This window comes from Filicampus tigris, chromosome 9, assembly GCF_054856515.1.
Source record: "Filicampus tigris isolate MCC_2025a chromosome 9, RoL_Ftig_1.0, whole genome shotgun sequence".
Lineage (NCBI taxonomy): Eukaryota > Metazoa > Chordata > Actinopteri > Syngnathiformes > Syngnathidae > Filicampus > Filicampus tigris.
Window position 1 is genome coordinate 18,074,548 of NC_141225.1, and position 22,107 is coordinate 18,096,654.

The 22,107-nt window shown below is 40.9% G+C and overlaps 1 protein-coding gene across 2 annotated transcripts in view; it reads right to left on the minus strand.

Annotated features, from left to right (window-relative positions):
* LOC147142376 (histone deacetylase 7-like) overlaps positions 1–21,393 on the minus strand; it is a 39,586-nt gene extending 18,193 nt beyond the window's left edge. The window contains exons 1-10 of one of the 2 annotated variants that reach the window (XM_086040427.1): positions 21,057–21,393; positions 4,989–5,170; positions 4,731–4,818; positions 4,111–4,225; positions 3,962–4,038; positions 3,122–3,235; positions 2,205–2,296; positions 1,630–1,728; positions 1,194–1,347; positions 329–573 (exon numbers count right to left, since the gene is read on the minus strand). In XM_086040427.1, the coding sequence (XP_085896553.1) occupies positions 329–573; positions 1,194–1,347; positions 1,630–1,728; positions 2,205–2,296; positions 3,122–3,235; positions 3,962–4,038; positions 4,111–4,225; positions 4,731–4,818; positions 4,989–5,120 (1,116 nt within the window). In that variant the 5' untranslated portion in view covers positions 5,121–5,170; positions 21,057–21,393. The remainder of the gene's footprint in view (positions 1–328; positions 574–1,193; positions 1,348–1,629; positions 1,729–2,204; positions 2,297–3,121; positions 3,236–3,961; positions 4,039–4,110; positions 4,226–4,730; positions 4,819–4,988; positions 5,171–21,056) is intronic. The other variant, XM_086040426.1, reaches the window with a different exon arrangement.
* Between the last annotated feature and the right edge of the window lie 714 nt (positions 21,394–22,107).

Below are 22,107 nucleotides of genomic sequence, written 5' to 3' on the forward strand. Positions count from 1 at the left end.
AAGCTGCAGTAAGCCATGACTCATTCTGTTGTATGAATGGCAACAGATGGGTACACAGGTTTATTGTACTCTCCGCCATCTAATGGAAAAAGTACCGTATTCAAATGTTCTGCCCGTCACTATACGCCGCTGGCATTGATGAAGAAAGACACATTGTTCGCAGTAAATGAAAATAGTTTTTGAAACAATGAAACCAATTTGCCACGACGCACCTGATGACCTCTCATGACACATTCATGTGTCTCGGCAGACTGGTTGGGAATCACTGCTACGCTAATAGAACTCATTTGGGTGTAACGTGCATGCGTGGTTATCCACAACCGCTCACCTTGCTCAGGAGGGAATTCAACTTAAACCTCTCCACCCCACTCTTGTGGCATTGTTGAGGCAGCTGGTGCTGAGTGTGACACTGTAGGCTGGCGTGCAGAGGAAGGGGCGAGTGGCTGTAGGGCGGAGGTTCGGAGCGTGTTCGCTCCAAGGGTTTGTGGGAGGAAAAGGTGGTGAGGCCTTCTTTTCTAGTAGGGGAGGTCAAGTGAGGTCGCTGTTGCAGAGGAGGAGGACTCAAACCTTGATCTGTGAACATTGTGCAATAGCAATACGGGAATACAATAGGAGGAGGGGCAGAGAAAAGAAGAAGAAAAAGGCATCATAAAATGCACATAATGTAAGACAGAATTCAGCTACAAAAAAACGAATCATGAATAGTTAACATGCATTAGCATTAAAGTAAAACAGATGTCTTAAAAAAATAAAAAGTCAAAGTCAAAAACGTATGTGGCCTAACAGTACTGAAGACTGAAGAATGCATTAATACCCAATGGCCACTAGAAGGAGCTCTTGTGTTTAGTAAGTACATATTTTTTTTTAAAACGCAGGTGGGGAAAACAACAATTTAATTTACCCTTTTCAGGTACATGTTTTACACAAATAACTGACCTGCAATAATCACTAGCGTTTTTAAATCTCAAAACATTGTTCAATGTCTTCATGAAGACTAGCTAGCAAGGACAATTCTTTTACGTTCTCATTTCTTTTTCAAGTAACAATAACCCCCAAAAAATGAATCATTGAAATTGAGTTTTTTGTGTGTATGTGCGTCAAAATGCATGTGTGCTACATCTTATCTGAGCGATTGCCAAATGTTGAGCTATTCGCTGCAGTCGGACAAACTATTCAAGCCATTCATTACTCACAGGAGATGAGCTGCGAGTGTACAAGCCCGGTATGCGGTTCCAGTATGAGTACAGGCTGCAGGCCGTGAGCCTGGGCTGGAAAACTTCCATCGAGAGGTAAGTAGACTTGAGGCAGAGCGGGTACTGCCAGAGTCCTGGCAACTCGCACGTCAACCTAGATAAAAAAAAAAAAAAGATAAGAGGTGGAGAAGTGAAAGATAGGCGGATAGATGTCTAGGGCATAAGAGAATCCGCTTTTATTCTTATGAACACATTCTTAACACATGCATGAAATTCCTCACGGTAGTCAACACAGCAACAAAAAGGAGTTTACTAACCTTAATAGATCAACCATGCAAGGAATTTTGGGTTTGGCATGACATTTGAGCATGACCCTTATTTACAGTTCAATGTGTACTCGAACACAATCGATCGTCAGACTTAAAGACTGCCTCACCTGTGCAGGAAGTCCTGCAGTGATGTTGGGCCTGGCAGTTGAATTAGCGGGCAGGGTGAAGTTGGCCAATCGACCATCCTTCAGCAGAAGCCTTTGTGCCTGAATCAGATGAACGAATCGATTGCAAAGTATCTTACAAATGATCACAAAAATACCCAACAGCTACAAAAACACTGTCCATTCATGCTACAAGTAATCTGATGCCATGTTATCGTGGCTCTAAGTATACATACACATACATGCTTCCTGCAACTATTTATATGATGCATAAATAGTTAAAATAGGACAGTGTGTCCCTGAATCTCACTGCAAATAGTACGGCTTACTGTAACAGTGGCTAACAAACAACAGGAAATACCACCATGGACTGCTCTGTATCATGTAGACACATTCTTGTAAAGGCATTTGCTATTGCTGTTTATTTATAACGTGATTGGTAAGAATGCGTCGAAGAAAATAAAGGCTCCCGAGAGCCGTATGTTGTTTGACACGAACGGGCACTGGACAACCCAAACGTTTATAACTCATAGAGATCCCAAAGTTAGATCTCATGTGGAGCAATATACTTTAGTTACCTCATGAGCAAGTGGGAGGGCTCCGTTGTCTGAATGGAGGCTGTCATTGGGAGAGCTACAATCTGATGCTGGGGTGCTGCTGGGAGAAGAGTCTGGGAGACAGATTTCATATATTAACTCAGTGTTTGTTTGATCTTTGTAAATGAACCAAGATCAGCGTAATGGAAATATGTTTAAACATCAAAAAATGTGTTGCGAAAATACACCAAGGACACTGATGTTACAGTCGGCGGACATTGTTATGATGACGATGTGAATATGTGTCATGTTTTTTTTTTTTTAGTTTCGTTTTCTCAGCATTTCTGTGTCTGTCTTGTTAATGATTATTGTGTCCACCTGTGTGCATTCCACTCCCTAATGTTGACCAATCAGCTCCCTCCTACCTTGTGTGTCTCGTCCGGGTGTTTCTCGTTGTCTTGTCAGTATTGTATTTAAGTTCATAGTTTTCGTTCAGTCCTTGTCGGATTGTTTTCGCTGTCATGTTTTTTTTTTTTTTTGGTTTCTCCTGGTGTTGTGTTTTGTTCTCTAGTGTTTCTTGGATACTTTGCGTTTTGGATTTTTCAAGACTTGTTTATGCTGGTTTTTGTTAATATTTTCTTCAGTACGCCCAGCACTTGGGTCCTCTAACACGCAACCATGACAAAATGAGAGTGAAAGTTTTGGGGGGTTTTTTTGTCCATAAATGCTCCGTGACAGACTGGCGACCAGTCCGGGGAGTAGTCCGCCTTTCACCCGAGGTCAGCTGGGATAAACTCCAGCTCCCCATGACCCTGAGCAGGAAATGGATGGATGGATAAACTAGACCAACGATTGTCCTATAAAGTAAGTTACAACAAAATACTCTTCCGGTGCAATGTTGTACAGTACATAAAAGAGGAGTTCAAATAAGAATTGTGGCTCAATGTATATACACTTACCAAGAGTTTCTGTCCTGTGCTTGACAGCAGGAGGGGCACTGATCTTTCTCTGCAATGGGTTTGGTCTTGTGCTGATGAGCTTCTTTAACTTCCACTTCAATGTTGGCTCAGACACTGCATGCATACAAAAAAAAAAATCACCCCAGAAATAAACACACAAGGAAACACGTGCACAACACTCACATGCGTATATATATTTAGCCCATGAATTGCAGACTAAAGAAACCAGAAATGAAAGATGTACAAAGTACCTCAGCAAGAAAGACTGCGCACACGCACAAAGTAAAGTAAAGCTATTAACTTGCTATATTTTTAAAATCTGCTGAAGAGGGACAAAGCCAATTAACTATCAATGACATATAATGTTCATTTTGTTCAGAATCCAATATTCCTCCCCAAAACAAACAAACAAACAAACAAACCAACAATCAACCACTATTTGGTCCAGAAAAGACACAATACAATCTTAGAATAAAGCAAGTAGATCTTTGTTTGCTTTCTGACGTGTGCAAGAGGGTCTAACCGCTCCTCCCATCATTCTCACAGTGAGAGAAACCTGCTGTACTCTCACACAGTTCATTTTACACATACCTAAGTCAATGTTATGTAACTGTTTTGATCTTTGTGTCTCAGTGTCACTAGTGTTTTTATGACTTGGAAGATTTGGCTCTCGCTCTCATTCTGGCCCTGCAGGCTCGCCTTTATCCTTACAGGGAATACACTCCTGTTCACTGTTTTGTTCCCTTGTTGTGGTTGACGAAATACGAAGACAGTTAAAAATGGAAAATTACCAGTCACTTTTTTTTTTTTTTTTTTTTCCAGGGAGGGACAACGGCTCACCTGTTCTCCGCAGTTCCTTACGCTGGATGTCACTAGGTGACGGCTGAGACTTTGGGGACATGTCTGGAAGTGGGTGCCTTGGTAACCAAAACAAATTCCGTTATACAAATATACAGTCGTAGGACTGTTTTGAGTTTGTTTTTACTTACCCGTATCCTGGTGTGGGACTGCTGTGTTTGGGGGGGACCCTGTCATGGGTGGGCTGGCTCTTCATAATGATGTGCTCTCTGAGTTTCTGCCTCACCAACGGACTGGCTACAGCACCTGTAGGTCAACATATGAACAGATGATCAAATCATCATTATTTCTACTAATCGTACTACTGCTACTACTATTTTTTCTCTCCTTTACAAATTTTCAAAAATTCAAAAATTGTCCCCACAGGCCAACCACACCCCTGACTTCGCCGCGCTACCCCACGACGCAAAATTTCTAGTGAACTTGAGAAAAAGAGTCAAATGTGCAAAATTTCTTCTGAACAATGACGCAAACTGTATCATTTACGAGTGGCAACATCAAAGGTCGTGCTCAAGGCTGCTCCCCGCTTCCTGTGTTGGGTACAGCTTGAGGTGCTTCCTGAAACAATTTGGCTGGTTTGACGTCGGCTTTTGCATTAATGCAATTTCCTTGGAATCTGAGAGCAAAATGCTTACAGGACGGCTGGAAATCCCCTTTTTATTGAAACGTACAGTGATCTATGACTCAGATAAAGAACACGTTGCCAATCTCACAAGGATAAAATAGGACACGAATAAATATCGCCACTCACTTTGTTCATTTTTACTCTTTCGTATTAGCTGCTGTAGCTCTTCTTGCTTCTCAGCCTCCATCTCTCTTTGCATTCGTTCAGTGTTATACTGAAAGAAGAAAAATGATGATGAAACTAAATATGCAAATCCGCCAAGACTACAGCACCAATGATTGGTCCATGGAAACCGATGCTTTTCCAAAACTGTAGCGACGAATCAACTGAGTTTGCACAACTGCAAACACATCCGCAAGGCGTCAATGGCATGTTTGTACATACCTGCAGCTGTTGGTAAGGAAACTGGGAGCAGGGCCGAGAGGTAAAGGGTCCCAGGAATAAGGGACGGTGGGGGGCCAGCATATCCGAATCTGGGCCTGGGTGAACCAACCTCTGGGAGACGCTTAGGTCCATGGACTGCACCCCACTTTTGGGTAGTGAAAGACCTTTGCTGATGGCATCCACTATGGAGTGGAACAGAAAGGGGAAGAAATGATTATAACTACTGGGCAAACCGGTACATGTAGACGTGTTGAATGAGAGGACGAAATTGTTTTTTTTTTTTATCACATTGGCATTATGGTGACAAATGGTATAAAGAGAGAAAATCGACTATAGTATGCAGGAGATAGGGTGGGAAATGGACTTGTGAGGTCAAGGCAATAAGGTTGAGTTCATTATTCTGTCATCAATTAAGTCTTAAAGCAATTGCGGCCAAATGGAGAGCACTATTTGGCTACAACCACTTGCGCTTTAAAAGTGAAGTCAACTCAAAAATGTCCTTTACAAAAATATGTCCTATGCGCCTCCACTAGTCTAAACACGGCATTCTGATTAATATTGCATCCGTGGCATATGAGTTAAGCAGCAAAATCTCCCCGTTTTTAGTCATCTCATTTCACGGCTCACCTGTTCTCTAAAGCTGAACCATGATTGGTTGTTACCTGAGCCCTGAGCAACTGTGATGTCTTTTTCAGTCCCCTGAGATGGACAAAAACGGGTGGATTTTGCTCTTTAACTCATATGCCACAAACAGAAACAGAGGGCAGAAAAGATGCTCCACAAAACCAATTCATCAATGCCAAACAAAACAAAAAGCAAAACAAAGCCTCCGACATTCCAAGGCGGACTACACCCTGGACTGAACACCAGTCGATCGCAGGGCGCCTTGTGAACCACTACTGCACACGACCAATGGAGAACAGTACAAATCAACCCTCCGAAGGTTCCAGTAAATGTCTCTCCTCATAAACATTCTGTTTCATGGTCACATGCAGCTGGATTTTGGGCGCAGTTACCAACAGTCAGACTGACTCACAGTGAAATAATCATCACTGCGGGGGTGTTTCAGGTTTGCAAAAGTCCCTCCTACGCCGCTTGCACACAGCAGAATAATAAAGGGAGTTAATGAGAACAATAGCATTTACAGTACATGCTAATGTGGATTCAAGCAGAGTGGTTTCACTTCTGCTCTTGTCATGGAGAGCATTGTACAGTATTAATATTAGCAACAGTGAGCACAATTGTGGGGGATTTATTTGGATTATTTGAATCTATGTGAGGAGATTAATTCATTCATAAAAGCAACACGTGGACAGAACATCCGAATCAAATTCTAAAGAATTCGGCTTCTTACCACAACTTTGGCTTTTCTGTGTGGGGTTTGCATGTTTTTCCCGTGCTTTCATGGATGTACTCTATACTAGTGATGGACCGATATGTCTTTTTCAGGGCTGATTCGATACCAAGTATTGGGAGGCTGATAACCGATATTTGAAGCGAACATTCATTTGCTGTAAAAGTGAAAATATTAGCGTGGAAAAAAAAAACGTTGCTGAAATGCCATTAAACATGTTTGTTAAAACAACTTTTCGACAATAACAGCAAAACAAACAAAATGTTCAACATGTTGAACGTTTTCTTTTCATTTTAAACACATCGAGAATAGCTGGCTTTGGTTTAAAATACTATCAAAAAGTTCAGGGAGCTTTCATTGGCATGTCTTAAGCTAAATGACTAAACTAAAAAAGTAAATTGCTCCCCAAAGTTTTCTACAGTACATAATTTCCCCAAATTTCAAAATAACATTTTAATTTGAACCCTTTCATGCAAAGTGGTCACGACAGTGGACAGCTATTTAAAAGTTGCTTTTGAATATATTAATTAAACTAAAAAAAATATATTTATATTTTAAATAATAACATGAAATAATAATTAATGCATGAAAGGGATAAAAATATTTTTAAAAATTTAGGCGAAAGAAACTTTTAAATAGCTGTCCACCGTAGTGACCACTTTGCATGAAAGGGTTAAATTTAATTTCTAACAAAAATAAAAAGTGCAGGGAGGTCCCAGGATCAGCAGCATATATTATAAAGTTATGGTGAAAATTTAAATAAATACATACAGTAAATAAAAAACACCCTGTTTTTAAAATCAGTAAGCTCAATGAGTGACAAATGCTTGAGAACGTAGCACATTTAGTTTTTTTCATCAGGGTTTCATAAAAGGTTGCAAAATGTGGCAAAGATGTTGACAAACAGTGAAAAACTGTCCGAACATGTTCAAGATACCTTTGCGACAAGAAAAAAACGTTGCCACCATCTTAGCAACATTTTACGAACCCCAAATTCGCTATGTTCGCAAGCGGCCGCTGCTCAGTGGGACACCAGCTTTATCGGCTTTCTGAGTTGTAAAAAAGGCAGATGCCGATATTTGTCGCAATGTCAAATATCGGCGCCGATAATCGGTCCATCTCCACTCTATACAGTATGCACTGCGGTTGAATGTGGACTGTTCAGGTTGTAGCCCGCCTCTTGTTTGCTGAACGGGCGAAGCGGGAGCAAATGGGTGGATAAACTAATTCACTTTAACACTAACTTGTCACACAACACGAGCAGGCTAATAGTCATGTGGTGCACAAGGAAATCATGCAATAATAGAACAAAGAACCCAAGTCGTTAGCGAGGGCGGGGTAGCAGGAATTACCTGCACGCACGCATGTAAACTGCTTTTAAACTGTTTCATGCATTTCCATTTACCATTATATTTGATTTGAAATGATGATACAGGAATTAGTAGGTTTCCCCTTCAAATTAGCATTTACAAACATAAAACTAATTTGTGTTTGATAGACTTTCTTTTGTTGTTGGAACCAACACTGCTTCTTGCCAATAAATTGAAAACCATTGGAAAGCCCTTTTTTGTGGGATGATCAGCACAATTATGTATCAGATCTTCACTGCGTATGCCAAGCTGCTTTTTATTGACTCTTGTTTGACGTTCTGTCGTGTACAAGGAAGAAACACGATTTTCTGGCAGCATTACAATGAAGTATTTTGACACACGGTCGGGTGATTTACCGGCGCGTAGAAGAACCATACGCGGCCTCGACAGCCAGGTGACGCCTCCTCCTGCCCGTCTCCAAAACCGTTTCAAAATATTCACATTGGTGCGTCTTAAAATTCTGAATATACACTTTGAGCAGGGGTCTTCAATCCTGTTCTGCCTGTTTTCCATTTTTCGCTACTGCAACGCACCCGATTCAAATGCGTAGATAATCAGCAAGGTCTGCGGAAGCTGGATAACGAGCCTGATGATTTGAATCAGGTGTGTTGCCGCAGGGAGGAATGGAAAACAGGAACGGGATTGAAGACCCCTGACATTGAGGATACTATATTAGGTACACCTACAGATTATACTTTTGATTAAAGTTATAAATTCAACAATACGTCATGTGTATTGGAGGAGCTCAAAAATCTATCAGTTTGATCAAATCTTTAAGTTTTTTTGTGAATAACCAGTACAATATCTAGAAGTGATCTGTGTGAGTAGTTTTTCTCTCTTCTCATTTTGAACATTGTGGTGCTAAAAATAAGCAGGAGACAAACTTCTGGTTTCTGTAATGGCATATTTGTTTCACAACCATCCATCCTCTTTCTGTGGGCCTTCTGCACGCCACACAAACACACACGCACACACACACACATTCACAGACACATGTGCACTTCCTGTATCTAAAGTTAGTCCGCACCATAACATCCTCTTGGTTCATTTAGGCAAGCAGAAGCTGCTATTTTGGTTGAATAGATGTACTTGCGCATTACTGCAGCTTGAGAGTCTGTCAGCTGTATTTAGATTCACAACGCGGCCTGTAAATTTGGCTTTGTTTATTGTCGGTTTGAAGCAAATGCCACTTTGTTATTGGATGGGGTTCAGTCAGTATGTCACGCTTTAGGCTAAGTGCGAGTTACTATTTGTGTACACACAGTATGCACTGCATCATACTTGAGGCTTGAACCCGCTTCATTCAGCAACCGTGCAGTGTGAACATATGAGTGATGTGATGCGCTGGCGTGCGGTGAGGTTCACGACTGGTGAGGCACTACTCCGCTGCACTCCGATACCAACCCAAAATGAAGGTTAGCCTAGATTTCAATTTTGATCTGAATTGAAAGACACAATGCAGTCAAAATTGAAATTTTCAAAGCTTTTAATGGAACAGTGCACTGTTCAACAATGTGATAGCAAGAAAAACATAAGACTATTTAATATAAGATCTTTTTTTTTTTTTTTTTTTGAAGTGTCTTTTTGAGCTGCTCTTTGTTTCTCGCCCATGGATTAGAACAGGAAATATGCCAATTTAGATGTTTTAATGATTAAAGCCCTGACATTATTTTACTGAAAAAGAAAATCCAAGTAAAGCACGGAGCAAAGAACTAAAATGCTAAATCATTTTATTTAATCATTAGGTCGCCGTCTTTTTTTTTTTTTTTTTTTTTCACTCTTCACAAGCCGCTGACCGCACGTCCCTGATACGATGATAACTTACTTAATGCATGCAATCGCCCAACACAAACGCACCCACTTAGCTCCACATCATTGGGTACACCTGCACATTGGATCCACCCATTATTTAGGGAAGTGGAGCCTCGGGCAAAAGGAAAACTACACCCTGGTTGCTCATCACCACAGGGCACAGAGAGACAAACAACCGTTCACATCATCACTGGATGGGAATTGACCAGCGACTACAGCTCTTGCCTCTTATTGGCTTGTGAAAGTTTGATGCCCACTTTTAGAAGTTCCTCCTGCTTGCCACCTAGCCCTCAGTTTCCCGCCCTCCCCCCTATTCTTACGTTGAGAGGAATGCACAGCTGTTGGGGACATTCTGTCCCTCTGCTTCCGAGCAGCTGGAGTATCAATCTCCAAATGTGTGCATCCATACGTGTGTGTTCTTGTGTGTGTCCACCCTATGCCTGCCAAGATATTAATAGCTTGCAGTTGGTTCTTTTGAGTGTACACAGCAGGTCTTTGTGTTTGCATATGTAGGATCGGAGCGGGCGACAGTTGAAGGTGCGTGTCCGTGTGCATCAGCAATGATGTGTGCCAGTGTATTAATAGTGGCCTTAATAGAAGCCATTTGTTTCTTTGGAAGGGACCCCTCTATTGCTAAGTGCATCTTTCAGCCCATGCAGGCGCCGCAGCTTATTTTTAGCATCACCTGTTGTTTTGCACACGATACATTGTGCAATCACGCAAGCGTGTGTGCTGACATATTAATAGCAGTGCACAGTGCATTAGTTGTGATGATGAATGTGTGGCATCAAGTGCATTGAAAGCAACTGCCTCCACAAGTGTCTGCAATGTTTGTGTGAGTTTTACCTACAGTTAGTTGTCTAAATGTGTGTTTGTGAGCACTTCTCCTTTGCCGAGATAATCACTCCAAATGCACGGGATCAACTCCATGCAAATGAGGCGAATGGTGATCAGATCAGATACTGTCTGGTTTCCGGAAATTAGTGTCCCCCACCCGCCCAGTCTAGTAAAACTGCACATTTTAGAGCGGCCTTTTATTGTGGGCAGCCCAAGGAACATCCATCCATACATTCACTGCGCCGCTTCTTTTCACTAAGGTCGTGGGTGTGCTGGTGCCTATCCCAGCTGACTTTGGGCGAGAGATGCGGTACACCACGAACTGGTCGCCAGCCAATCGCAGGGCACGCATAAATGTAGACAAACAATCACTCACACCTACAGACAATTTAGAGACTTCAATTAACCTAGCATGCATGTTTTTACAGTGTGGGAGGAAACCAGAGTAGCTGGAGGAAAAAAAAACAAAAACACTGGAATGGGGAGAACATGCAAATTCCACACAGGAAAGCCAGAGCCCGGATTTGAACCCACAACTGCTGAACAATGAGGCGTATGCGCTAACCAGTCCTCCAACATGCCAGTAAAGTGCTCACTACAGCCTTGTTTGTAAACAAAATGGGTGTATTGCATTTATATTTTTTTGTTCCATTTGCAACAGGTTAATGAAATGTTGCTTTATAACAATCTCCCTTCTAGTGATATTAAGTTTTAGGATGGTGACCCGAGTTGGGATTAGATCATTTCCATCAGTTATTTCCATCTGGGAAATTTTTTTTGATAATTCAAACAACAAGAAAGGCAAAAAAGCGAGCTCCTATGCTGTGTGCGGTTTGCACTGTCCCTGCCACGTTCTTCAACTAACATGAGTCACAAGTCTCTTGATATTCCGTCCCGGAGGCTGTGCAGGCTAAGCAAGGTAAAGCTCTGTCAGCTCACTATTTACTAGTGTGTGCATGATACAATGTCACAAGCTAGCATGCTCTTTAGTAGAATTTAAATTGATTTCTCACAACACAGACAGACTGTCGTTTGTTTAAAGAGTATCCTTATTTCTACAAAGGTCATCCTCGGTGGATGGGCTGTTTACAGAAGACTGTTTATGAACTGAAAACAGATGAAAACTGTTATTTGGGCCATTTGTTGACATAGGAGCATTTATAGACTTAAAGGGGGAGTCAACTCAAATATTTTTGTCAAGAATATGTTCTATGCAGGCCCACTAGTTGAAACAAGGCATTTTGATTAATATTGCGTTTGTGGAATATGAGTTAAGCGGTATTATCCACCCGCTTTTAGCCATCGCGGGGGGCGGCCATTTTGTCACTTCTGTCGACTTAAAATGACATCACAGTTGTAGTGATTGGCTGTTACCTGATCCTTGAGCAACTGTGATGTCATTTTCAGTCGACAGAAGTGACAAAATGGCCGCCCACTGAGATGGCTAACAACGGGTGGATTTCTCATTTTCCACAAATGCAATATTAATCAGAATGTCTTGTTTCAACTAGTGGGCCTGCATAGAATATATTCTTGAAAAAAATATATTTGGGTTGACTTCCACTTTAAAATGCTAACACTGGAAAACCAGTTTTACACAAAAAGTATTAAAAATATAGCAGTTGAGAGGTTTGACTGGGCAGGCGTACGTCTCAACCAAAACAACCTGAATAGGTTTTCACACTAGGTTGGCACAATTCCGGCATTAATTTACTGGTAGTTTTGGCTGTTAAAAAAAAAAAAAAAAAGCTGCTGACTTTGTTTGAATTGTGACACTGCTCCTTCTTCCCATCTTGTTTCCCGCACACAATACACAAATAGTCCTATTTCTGTGTATTGAGGAGTGTATCACAGTCATATGAGTTGAAATCTTGAAATCAGGAACAGGAAATGTGATCTAAGGCTGTGGCCTGTCCAGAACACTGTGCTTATTGTCAGCGCGCTGCAGCAAATCACGTTGGCAAGCACTGAACACTTGTAAAGGTTCTTTCCTGGTAAAAGGTTGCAATAAAAGGTACACCACAAATGAATAACTTGCAATGACTACCTGAGGTTTACAGATGGCTCAACTTCACTATCAACCTTTCCCAAATTCAGGAAATACAATTAGAACAGGTGACGGTGCGTAAAACCGACCACAAGTTCATTACCTTAGCATTCAAAATCAGTAAGGCTATTACACAAACAAAACCAATAATTTGTTTTGATTTTCTGATAATTGCTGATACGAACTGATTAAAAAAAACAAAATACCTCAAGAGTGCAATCCCTTCATGTAATGACTAAAGTAAGAGATTTGTCTCATCCTTTAGTGGTGAAAATTTAAAATGTCTTTTGTAAAGGAAAACATATAAAATGGTGGGAAACCATGAGGACATTGCAAAGGGCATTCAGCATCTGCCATTCATTAGTTCCGCTTGACTGGCTTGTATGATTTCATTCTACACTAGACACCATATCAACAAATATAAAGATATGCAAGTAGCATGTATCTTAAATAAAAACGGACATTTATCTGTAGGTGTGAATGGGTATTTGTCCTGGATATTGATACAATCCTATGTAATGTTCTAGTAATTGGATCCCGCTTTATTCTACTATTGTTCACAGCTGTTATTTTTTTTTCTGTTCTCTTGCCCTCTGTCTATCCCCTCTCAAATCTTCAGATTTTCATATAAATATGCATCAGAAATCAAACTACCTCAAAGAGAGTACACCCGACTCCCATTTTGCACAGAAAAAACTGTTCCAGCACAAAGACATACAGCCACCATTCTGCATGACCCAGCAGTGGACAAAGATTAATGGGGACAAAAAGAAAAAGAAAAAAAAAAGAGTACAGTGATCAATTGCATCCAGTCGTTCCATCACTGATAGTGCCTTTGATGGACAATAAACCATTGTTCGATATACATGAATAATGCCAGATTCATATCTTTAGCCACAGAAGGCCTCTTCCAAAAAAACAACCCTCGAGGCTATCACAACTTGTCAAGTTAAAAGGACAACGGTTGAGGTAAGGTGACACCCTTCGTGTTGAATAAAAAGGCTGGTTATTATGCATTTCCAGCCCTTCACGCGCGCACACACACACACACTGGCAGATACTGTATCAAGCCATTCAAAGGACTAATGATATCTTCTCATAATGAGAGATAAACAGAGGAACACATGATCTGAGAAACTTGAGAAGCAACAAAAAGCAGACAGTGGTGTCAAATCCTTGGATAAGGACAACATGAAACTAATGTAAGTTGAATCCCGGTGACAGCACCCAAACTATGACCTCATCCATCCAAAGAGGCGACACCGCATAGCAATATTGCATGAATTGCGGCTAAGTGGGTGTGCTTTTCTTCATGCACGTTAGCACGTTAGCGTGCATCATTATATATACGTGCAGATTTTCATTTTGAGGGGCTTAAAGGGCGTGACATGTGAACGCTTTTGTCATATTAATGCAAACACATTCAACACAGCTGCCCTTAACGTCTGACATCACACAGCCAAACATCTGTTGCCTAGCAGAAAACATTCCAATTTTATTATGGGTCGAAATATGTTCAGCAAGATTAGAAAAAAAAAAAGAAAAAAAAGTCACATTCACAGTATTTGCGATTTTTTTGTCACTTCATGCATTCATATTATAGTAATTTGTAGGGTCAGACAAATGTAAATATAATAAACACTTAAAAATATTAATTTTGTAACATTCACAGCATTGTTTCCTGGCATTTTTTCCTTCTGGACCGCCTTTCTTCATTTCTTCACTTACACCTTACTTTCAAGTCTTCTTTCACTGAAACAAATGCACTTTTCTGCCTTTCTTCCTTCCTACCTTCTCTCCTTCTTTTTTGACCTCTTCTGTATTCCTTCCTTCCACTTACGTCCGCTTTTTTCCTGGTCCCTTTCTTTCATCCGTCCAAGCAGCTTTTTATTTTGCATCCTTCCTTTGCTTGAAGCTACATTTCTGCCTTCCTTGCTCAGTCACATCTATTATTTATTCATGTGTCCTTACCTCCTTCTTTGCAACCTTAAACTTGATTTCCTGCCTTCCTTCCTTATCTTTTTCCACCTCAGATTTGCTTGTTTCTTATTTTGTTCCTCCCCTCCTATGTTTCTTTCTGCCTTCGTTTCCCTTCCTTCCTTCCTTTTTATTTTGCATCCTTCCTTTGTTTGCTTAACTACTTTTCCGCTTTCCTTCCTTCCTTGAGTGCATCCTAGAAAGCATCACAACCCACTTTTTGTTTTTTTACTCAAATTACTGAGTAAATGCGCATGCTCAATAGCATTGAGATCGGGCGTCTGACTTGGGAAGAATATGAACAAGAATTCAAGAATATGCTTTAATAAAATCCTGGGTTGCTTAGGTTGCATATTTAGGGTCATTGTACGTTTGAATTTATGAAATGCTGCCCAACCAATTTGGCTGAATTTGTAAAGTACGTAAGCTGAAGACCTCAGAATTCATCCGGCTGCTTCTGTCCCGTGTCACATCATCAATAAACGTCAGTCCAGTGAACCAATGTCACTGGCGGTCATGAATGCCCAAGCCATCACACTGCATCACATTTGGTAAGATTTGGATCAGGAGCTCCACCACATGACCTTCTCCATACTTTTCTTGCCATAATTTTGTTAGAGGTTGATCTTGGGTTCATCTGTGCAAAGAATGTTCTTTCAGAACTGAGCTGGCTTTTTTAGATTTTTTTTTTGTTTGTGGGGCTTGTATTGTGGAAATGATTCTGTAGTCATTCACCACTCTTATCTTCGGTGGAGGTCCAGACTATTTGCACTGCTGCGTTTACCAGAGCTTTCCTTCTTTCTCGGAATGTAACTACATTGTAGCAATCTTAAGGATGTGCCCCCCCCCCCCTTCAATTTTTGTCACTCAAGGATAGCTTGTTCCCCCTGCATGGAGAGCTCCTCTGACCGAATGTCTTCCCAACAAAACCTTCCACAAGCAACCAACACACCTCATATCAACTTTTATATGCTTAATTGGTAATGATTTAAATTACTCAAACCTGCCCATGAAATGCCCTTTTCAATCAGTCAATGGCCTAATTACTTTTGATCCCTTTTAAAGTACATTTAAAGGTGCTGAAATGCCTTCACTTGCTTTCCCTTCATCCAATTTGCATGTGGTTAGTTAGTACTGTACTCTCAAATGAATGCTGAGTCTGCACTTTATGTCCATTATGTAACTATAATTGTAATATGTTTCATTAAACGGGTAAAAAACAACAACTCCGTGGCAGTATCCAAATACATCTATATTTTATTTCATTATACAGCTTGCAGAAGCCCCATGACCATTTAATCCTCCCCAGGCAGGTGTTGCAGATTCGCAACAACAAATTGCTATTCATCCCTTGATTAATACACATTCATATCAGAAGTACTACTAAACTATTGCTACATTTTAATTTGAGCCTGAGAAATTAATTGATTAAATTGAAAATTATCTTGAGGAGATATTGAATAAAAAATTTGTCAATGAGTGTAACCATAGTGTTCCCACGTTATTGACGTTATTGTTTACAACGACACTGTTATACTATGGAGTTTATTGCGCAGACATAAGACGGATCTTATGTGAGATTCATAGCCTTTGTAAGCATTTTCCACAAAACCTAGATGTCAAATCATAAACATCGCCTACCTTTGTGAAGGAGAAGTTCAAAACACTCGAGGCATATTCATTTTGCAAGGAGACCGACGGGCGTATTTAAGGTTAGAGTATCGTGTCACGTAAAAGAAACAAAACGAAATATTAACGTTGTTGTCCATCCTTGTCGCTAAATATACTCAATGACTGACTTAACAGGTTCGTCCAACCCGTATCTCACACTGAGCAGCGAAGGAAGGCTTGCCGGTGACGGTTGCTGCTCGTGCTCCATTTCAGCAAAGCTGGCTTGGACGCACTCAATAGTTGTTTTAAACATGTTCGCGGTTACTGAGAAGTCTCACCTTGAGTGTGACACTAGTGGGAGGACTTTATCTACGTTAGTTTGATATTCAGGGATGCTCATATTGCGTGGGGGCAGCTTTTCCTTCTTGGAAAGTAATATTTACAATCTGAAGACAACAGTGAACACGTTGAATGAACCTGACGAACTTGGGGTGGGGGGGTATGGTGACAACTGTTAAGAATATGTTATACCTGCCGCGTTGCCAAATAAGGTTGCCAACGGAATAAAAACGCCTTTCGGGAACAATTAAGTGCACGCCTGCTTGGCAGGTCATGGTGCTCTAAAAAAAGAAGAACGTCATTAGACTATGAGACTGGTAGGTGTACTTCAGGAATTGTGCAGTCAGTGTATAATGAAAGTATTTCTCAAACAGTGGCATTGGGTTACTCAACTGCAGAGTACAATGCATTTATTTGAAGGAAGGCCTTTATTTGTACAAATTTGCAAATTTCCTGCTGTTCTGTTCATTGTCACGCGATTAGCTGAGGCAGTTGTCAGCAACTTAATCTTTATGTGTAGTGCAACAGGACCCAGGTCGCGGATCAGCACTTGCAAATTCTGCTCTTTGCAGATTTTTTTTTTTTTTTTAACCTTTATTCTGTTATTCGCGGGAAAACACTGAAAAAACTTTGGTGCCATCTTATTGCATCTTGGTGTCAAGGAACTTTGTTGGAATGAGTTTGCCGTCGAAATCGCTGACGGAAGCCCGTTTAAAATCAGAGGCGGACCGGCCTATAGGCGGCTACTATGTTCACATCACTGTAAGCCTCAAACAATGGACGACAGTGAGGTGAACCAGCGTTTTATTTTATTTGACCCAGACTGACCCTGAACATCATAAGATGAACCATTGTGCAGTTCACTTGATTAAGGGGAAAATGATAGCTTGAGTTAGAAAACATCATTGTCTCAACAGCTCGTACTCCCAGTCGACTGTGGTTCGAACAACTGGAGATACTGTCTGTTCAAGTAAATTGAGTTTCATGGCAGTTCTTCCAAATTGGATGATAAACGTTTGACACTGAGCATTATCTTTCTCCGTCCAGTAGCTTTCGTAGCTTTTGCTTCATGTGAAAGCTAAAAGTGAAATATCATGAACATAATGTGACCTCTATGTGATACTTTTGGGCCAAATTTTAACAAAGCTTTAAAAGAGTAGTCATAAGACTGCAACATGTTTCTCTTAACTCCTTTCCCTTGCTATGGCACATTAGATCAACAATATTGTTGACGTAATAAGTCACATGTATGTCAGACTACTACAAACATGAACTAGAAAGTGGATTTGCCTCAGAGAGTGTGTGTAAATACTGAGAGAATCTGCCTCCAAACCTTAAATTGAAATAACTAAATGCCCTGAGGACAATGCCGTGTAGCGTTTCAACAGCAGTCATTTTGACATAGTAAAAGAGCAAATATTATCACAGATATCACATTCAGTTTTGATGAGAATCTGGATAAAGGTTCATGTCACTATTGCATCAATGGACTGTCCCCCAAACCTTCCAAAACAAATAGTTCATAACAGCTGTGTCCCAATATTTGTTTCACGATTATTCTTAAGGTATTCACATAGGCTGTGCTCTCTAAAATGAGTTTAAAAACGAAGAGGGTGAGAATACACATATGGAATACATGGGTAAGACTTCAAGGTGGAGTTTTGCGGCCAGTAGGGCTTACTCTTCTTCGAGTCACAGGAAGCCAGAAGGAATGGGAGGAATGCAGTCAGGCAATACGTTGATGGAGGGAGCAGCGCTTGAAGGGCAGTTTGCCAGAAAGCATGATAGAAGACGAGTGAGTGGCTAAGATGATGATTGCAAGACGTGGAACAATTAATCGTGCCTCCACAAATCACACACTTAAAATAAACAGTCGGTGGATGCCTTCAGAACGTGGCATAACTTGATACAGTTACGCAACGTATTAATCCAAGTCTTCATTTCATGAAGTGGCGTACAATAAAGACAATAACGGGTGCACCGCGTGTTGAGGAAACTGAGCGGAGTCAGCAACTGCATGCTAACGTGGAAGCAAGAAGGTAGAGAAGGGTTCTCACAGTGGTGGGTTGCTTCGAAAGCAGCTTTCCACTCCCAACGGCAAAACAAAGTCAAGCCGCAGAGGGGGGGGGGGGGGGGGGGGGGGTGTTTGGGGGGAGATAGTGCTCGGCGCTCGTCTCGTTTCTCTGGAAACTGACTGCGAGGATGGAAAGAGTCCCGTACAATGCATTCAGCTTGTTTGCAAGCACCTCTTTGGATAAGTCAGCATTGTGGGCTCTAAATCACTCAAATGTCAAACTGAACAAACATTTGATGGCAAGCTAGACCATTTATTTGTAAACTCTAAGGACCCTTGATTATATCTGAAAAGTGGTCAAAGATTCACAGCGCAAATATGATGGAGAAAATCATATACCAGAAATATACACACGACTGTACCGTCTTATTATCCACATTGAGGCTTGGATGATTGTGTAAACAGAGATGAGTGTGGAAAAGGTACAATTATATCTTTGACATTTATGATATGTCCAAGTTTCCTTTGCTGGACAGAAAAAAAAAAAAAATCCACAAATATTTAGTCCAACGGCTTCCACCATGACAAAATCCTTCTGACAGTCTTTCCCTGTGCAATTAGACCTCCCTTGGCAGCCGCATTCAAATGAGATCAAATTCCTGCAAAGATGCTTTTTTTCCACCAGGGGGTGGTACTCTAATAAGTAACATCATCTTTTATTTGCTACCTGAACAGACAAGTGCCTTTCAATCTGTGTTTCTTTGCAGGGGTCATGTGTCATGAGGAGTTAGACTGCTATTTTGAGGGATGCTGTCCAGACCCAATGCACACTTAGAGGTAAGGCACCAGACACTTGGTCCACCGTCACCGTAGTTCGTACCAATGTAATCTTAGTCTTTGGAATCAAACACAACCGAAGACAGTTAAAGGTGTGCTGAACGTGTACAATTTAAAAACTAAAACACACTTCGGTCTCCTTCTTTGCCCTTCTGCTGATGTTAATGTTAACCGTCACAAAATACCTGTATGTGTCAGAGGTTACACCCTTAATGAAGCGGAAGTCAAACCAAACATATTTTTTTCCAGGAATATGTTCCCAGCAGGCCCACTAGTTGAAACACGGCATTCTGATTAATTTTGCGTTTGTGGATTATAAATTAAGCAGCAAAATGCTCTCGTTGTTCACCATCTCCGGGGGCGGCCATTTTGTCTTCTCTCGACTGAAAATGACATCACAACTGCTCACGACGACCAATCACGGCTGACCTGTTTTCTGAATATGAGCCGTGATTGGTCGTTGTGAGCAGTTGTGATGTCTTTTTCAGTCGACAGAAGACAAAATGGCCACCCCCGGAGATGGCTAAAAACAAGTGGATTAACACTTATTCCACAAACAAAATATTTATCAGAATGCCCTGCTTCAACTAGTGGGCTTGCATAGAACATATTCTTGAAAAAAAAAAATGTTTGCGGTGACTTCCCCTTATGGGCCAATTCCGCCTGACTGGCCTCTTCACCTACTTACTGCCCCCTGACCTTTGCAAACCAAACTAATGTATTATTAGTAAATATGTTACTGACTGTAATCAGCAGTGGCACTTTTGATTGAGTCTCAACCCGGTTACAGTTACAGCATGGTGCCTAATTCAGATTTTTTTTTTTTTTAAATGTGTAAATATATGTTTGATAAATTCACAATACAAAAACAAACGTGACTTCCAATATGAAGGGAATACAAAATACAACTCCATCTTGAATAGGAGTTCAGACCATTCAGAGATCATTTATCCTATCATTTTAAAACATGATTTAATGTAAAATGAATCCACAGTCAATTAAGCAAAATGCACTCAAATGCCCATCGCTAATCTCGTGAGAGAAATGTCTACTCACGTGGAGACGTTTTGATGCGTGTACATAGGGAAAATTGAAAAGATGATGTAGCTAAAACGGTTCATGTTTTCATAGCTGTTATTATTATATTACTGTTTTAGTCATTTGAACGAGTTCCACTGGATCATGGTGGTGATGCCTCATACCAGAGAACAGTGATCAGTTATTCTTAGTATGTTATATGGTGGAAATGTGATTTATAAAGCAGAGGAGGGCGGCTTCCGTAAAAGATATATATTCATCTGGAAAAACAATATGCAGGATACCTCAATCCTGATTTGAATGCTCCTTGCTTGAAAGAAGCGGTATCTGGTGTTGAGACAACTACTTCCGTACTCCCTACCTCTTTCCGGCCTTTAACTCTACAGCCTCCATGTTTTGATCTCTGTATGTCCGTCTCCTGCAGCACTGCAATGCATTAATGTTCTGTTTCTCATTTTTAGCAAAGATTTGAGTGGACACTCTCCAGGGTGAGTGGGTCTGTTTCCAATTTTCTCCCCTTTCCCCGTCCTAAGGGACAACACTTCCAAAACCAAACATAGACAACCAATACACAAAATATTTTCTTTAGTTAGGACTGCAACGTGTGTCCTGAAAACGAGATTTTTTTTTTTTTCTAAGAAAAGCATTTTTCTCTAATAAGAGCTAATTTCACAAACTTTCTCACATCAGTAAAACAAGCACAACCTCCTCTCAGAGCATAAAAAAAAATGACATTGGGAATATACTGACCACTGATTCCTACCGTCGATTACAATCATATTAGTTGGTTAAAAAAAAATACATTCATCAAGAGTGTAATAATATTTCCTACCGGCGTTGAGGTTCCTCAAGTCAAGTCAATCAGGGTGGCAGCAGTCTGAGCGGTTGTGTGAGAAGGCAGATCCCGCTTTGACAGGGGAGTGGTGCTGAAGCGCACTGACTCAACCGCTTGACACAACTGGCTCTCAAATGTCTCGCGCTTGCCTTCATGTGAGCGCAACCAGCTCTTTCTCTCTTCCTTCACCCGCTCTCGTCTAATCACTCCCTTCAGCTCACTTTTTTTCACAGACGACACGGTCGCTCTGACGTATCAACCTCCCGTAACTTGTTAGTGCCGCCCCTGCGCCAGAAGCCTCACAGAGGTCGTGTGTTTCTCTTAGCGTGTGTGCGTGTGCGTGTGTGCGTGTGTGTGTGTGTGTGTGTCGCAGAGCGTAACAGATTGTGCTTGTGTCTGACAGACAATAGCAGGAAGTGTTCATTTAGTACTCACAAAGCACAGAGGAGGGAACTATAACAGGGCTGAGCATTACCTGAGTTAAGAGTTTTTACAGACGTGTATATTCAAAATAAGAAAATCGTCTTCATAGACGATTACAGTTTAACAGAAGACAATGATAAAGAAGAAGAATATCAAGAGACAATAATCCAATATCAATGTGTTTATTGACCACATCACGAAATCAGATGAATTGAATGCCAAATCCTTCATTAACAGCAGATATGATTTATACAAAAGTCATTGTGTAAAGCAGCGAAAATAGTCAGCATTGAATGTTGTAAAAAACGTCATTTATCAATAAATAGTCTGTACATAAGCTTGAGAGTGAGAGTGAAATGAACGCTAGCGATAGTACGAGTGGATTTATAAGACTATACTATACTGCGCTATGGATAAATTATGTTTGAATCGGTGAAACTGAACAAAAGCAGCCAATAGACAGCGGCAGCATTGTATGTGGCGACTACATGAATCACTACCACGGGGCGGAGTGAAACGCTGCATTTATAGCAACGACATGTGTCAGACAAGTTTCAGGACCCAAAAGATATGTTTTAAATCCAAACTACAGGTTTTAACCTATGAAGTGATTTCAATGGAGTTC